The 1,960-nt window shown below is 54.4% G+C and overlaps 1 protein-coding gene across 1 annotated transcript; it reads left to right on the forward strand.

Moving 5' to 3' along the window:
* Window positions 1–302: 302 nt before the first annotated feature.
* LOC127313030 (uncharacterized) lies at window positions 303–1,696 on the forward strand. Its single transcript, XM_051343566.2, has 2 exons — window positions 303–695; window positions 797–1,696. The coding sequence occupies exons 1-2, from the start codon at window positions 404–406 to the stop codon at window positions 1,516–1,518; spliced, it is 1,014 nt and encodes a 337-aa protein (XP_051199526.1). The 5' UTR covers window positions 303–403; the 3' UTR covers window positions 1,519–1,696.
* Window positions 1,697–1,960: the final 264 nt, after the last annotated feature.

Genomic DNA, 1,960 nt, shown 5'->3' on the forward strand with positions numbered 1-1,960 from the left:
GACGCGGCTGGAGACTTTATGTAAGTCAGCGGACACGAGGGAGAATGGAGTTAGGAACCTCAATACCTGCGAGAATGCTGGATCGTAGCTGCAGCCTGCAGGTACCTTGCTCATTGGCCCAGCTGATCGGCGCCGACGGCCCTTGGTCAAATTTCGGCAAAAGCACGTATGCATTGTCACTTTGTCTCGCCCTACGCCACATCTCAAACAAGCCACTTCGTCTTCAATTAAGCTCTCCTTTAAGTTACACCCTTATTCCACCCTCCATAAGAACCCCTCGCTAGGCGCCAAGAAACACACACCAATTCACCAAAACCATCCAAAGCAGTATAAGATCGAGTTAAATAGCACCTCAAACACTTGACCCAAGAAGCCTTCCACGGCCAGCTCGACCGCCGTGGCAATGGCGCGGCGCGGCGGCATGGCTCGGCAGCTAGCATGCTGCTGCTTCCTGGTGGCGCTCGCGCTGGCGTGCAGCGCGGCCTTGGGAGCAACCGCGCCCAGGAAGACCGCTCCGTCGAAAAATCCCCCCAGGTCGTCGCTCCAGACGTTCAAGTTCCCAAAATCCGGCGGTAAGCGGCTCTACTCCATCAGCTGCAAGAAAGAAAGGGGAAAACCGCTCTGCGTCATGACCTGCCCGGCCAAATGCCCCAACGAGTGCCTCGCATCCTGCAGCTACTGCATGTCATTCTGCCGTAAGTCAAGTTTGCTTAGTAGCATATGCTGCCACTTAATCTAATCTTGAGACGGATCCGCCTAATTCTAATTAGTACATTCGTGCGCTATATATGTGCAGTATGTGATATCTTCCCTGGCACCTCTTGCGGCGACCCCCGCTTCACCGGCGGTGACGGCAACACCTTCTACTTCCACGGCAAGAAGGACCAGGACTTCTGCATCGTCTCCGACAAGGACCTCCACATCAACGCCCACTTCATCGGCAACCACAACCCTGCCGTGAGGCGCAGCTTCACCTGGATCCAGGCCATCGGTGTAAGCTTCGGCGGCCACCGCCTCTTCATCGGCGCTCGCAAGGCTGCCCAGTGGGACGCCGACGAGGACCACATCGACATCACGCTCGACGGTGAGACCGTCGATGTGGAGACCTTCAAGGGTGCGCTGTGGGTATCCAAGGCTCTCCCGGACCTCTCCGTCACGCGCACCGACAACCTGAACGCTGTCACGGTCGAGCTTGACGGCGTGTTCAGCATCAATGCCAACGCGGTGCCAATCACTGATGAGGACTCACAGATCCACAACTATGGCAAGACCGAGAGGGACAGCCTCGTGCATCTTGACCTTGGCTTCAAGTTCCATGCCCTCACCAAGGCCGTTGACGGTGTGCTCGGCCAGACCTATCAGCCTGACTACGTCAGCAAGGTGGACATAGGTGCCAAGATGCCAATCATGGGTGGCGCACCAAAGTACCTCTCGTCGAACCTCTTCTCCACGGATTGCGCCGTCTCCAAGTTCACCGGCAACAATGTCGCCAGCCCCGTCGTTACCTACGCTTCGTAAATGAGTCGCCCATATTGACCTACAAGCACCCATCTATGCTAACATGGAATAAGTCATTGGGGGTATACATACTTACATACTACTGAGCACGTGCAAGAAGAAATAAATTTGGAACACTTCGAAGGTGCTTAGATTTTTCAATCATTTACTAATTATTAAGTGCTGGAATTTTTGGGCATTTGCCTTTGGCCCTTGGCCTATTATCAAATTCTGAAATTCACATGGCCCATTCCAAAAATCAGTGGCAGCACTAGTGGGGGCTAAAGTTTAGTCTTACATTGCTAGTTGGAAGAGAGTTGGAGTGCTATATAAGGTGGGTTGTTCTAGTCTTAGTGAGTGAGAAGAGAGAGAGCCCTCGCGCACTCCTCCTCCTCCTCCGCCCGCCTCGCCTCATCACGACGCGCCGCGGGTTGCGGGAATCTCGCCGAGCCGAGCTTATCTT

The sequence above is a fragment of the Lolium perenne genome, chromosome 7 (assembly GCF_019359855.2).
Source record: "Lolium perenne isolate Kyuss_39 chromosome 7, Kyuss_2.0, whole genome shotgun sequence".
Lineage (NCBI taxonomy): Eukaryota > Viridiplantae > Streptophyta > Magnoliopsida > Poales > Poaceae > Lolium > Lolium perenne.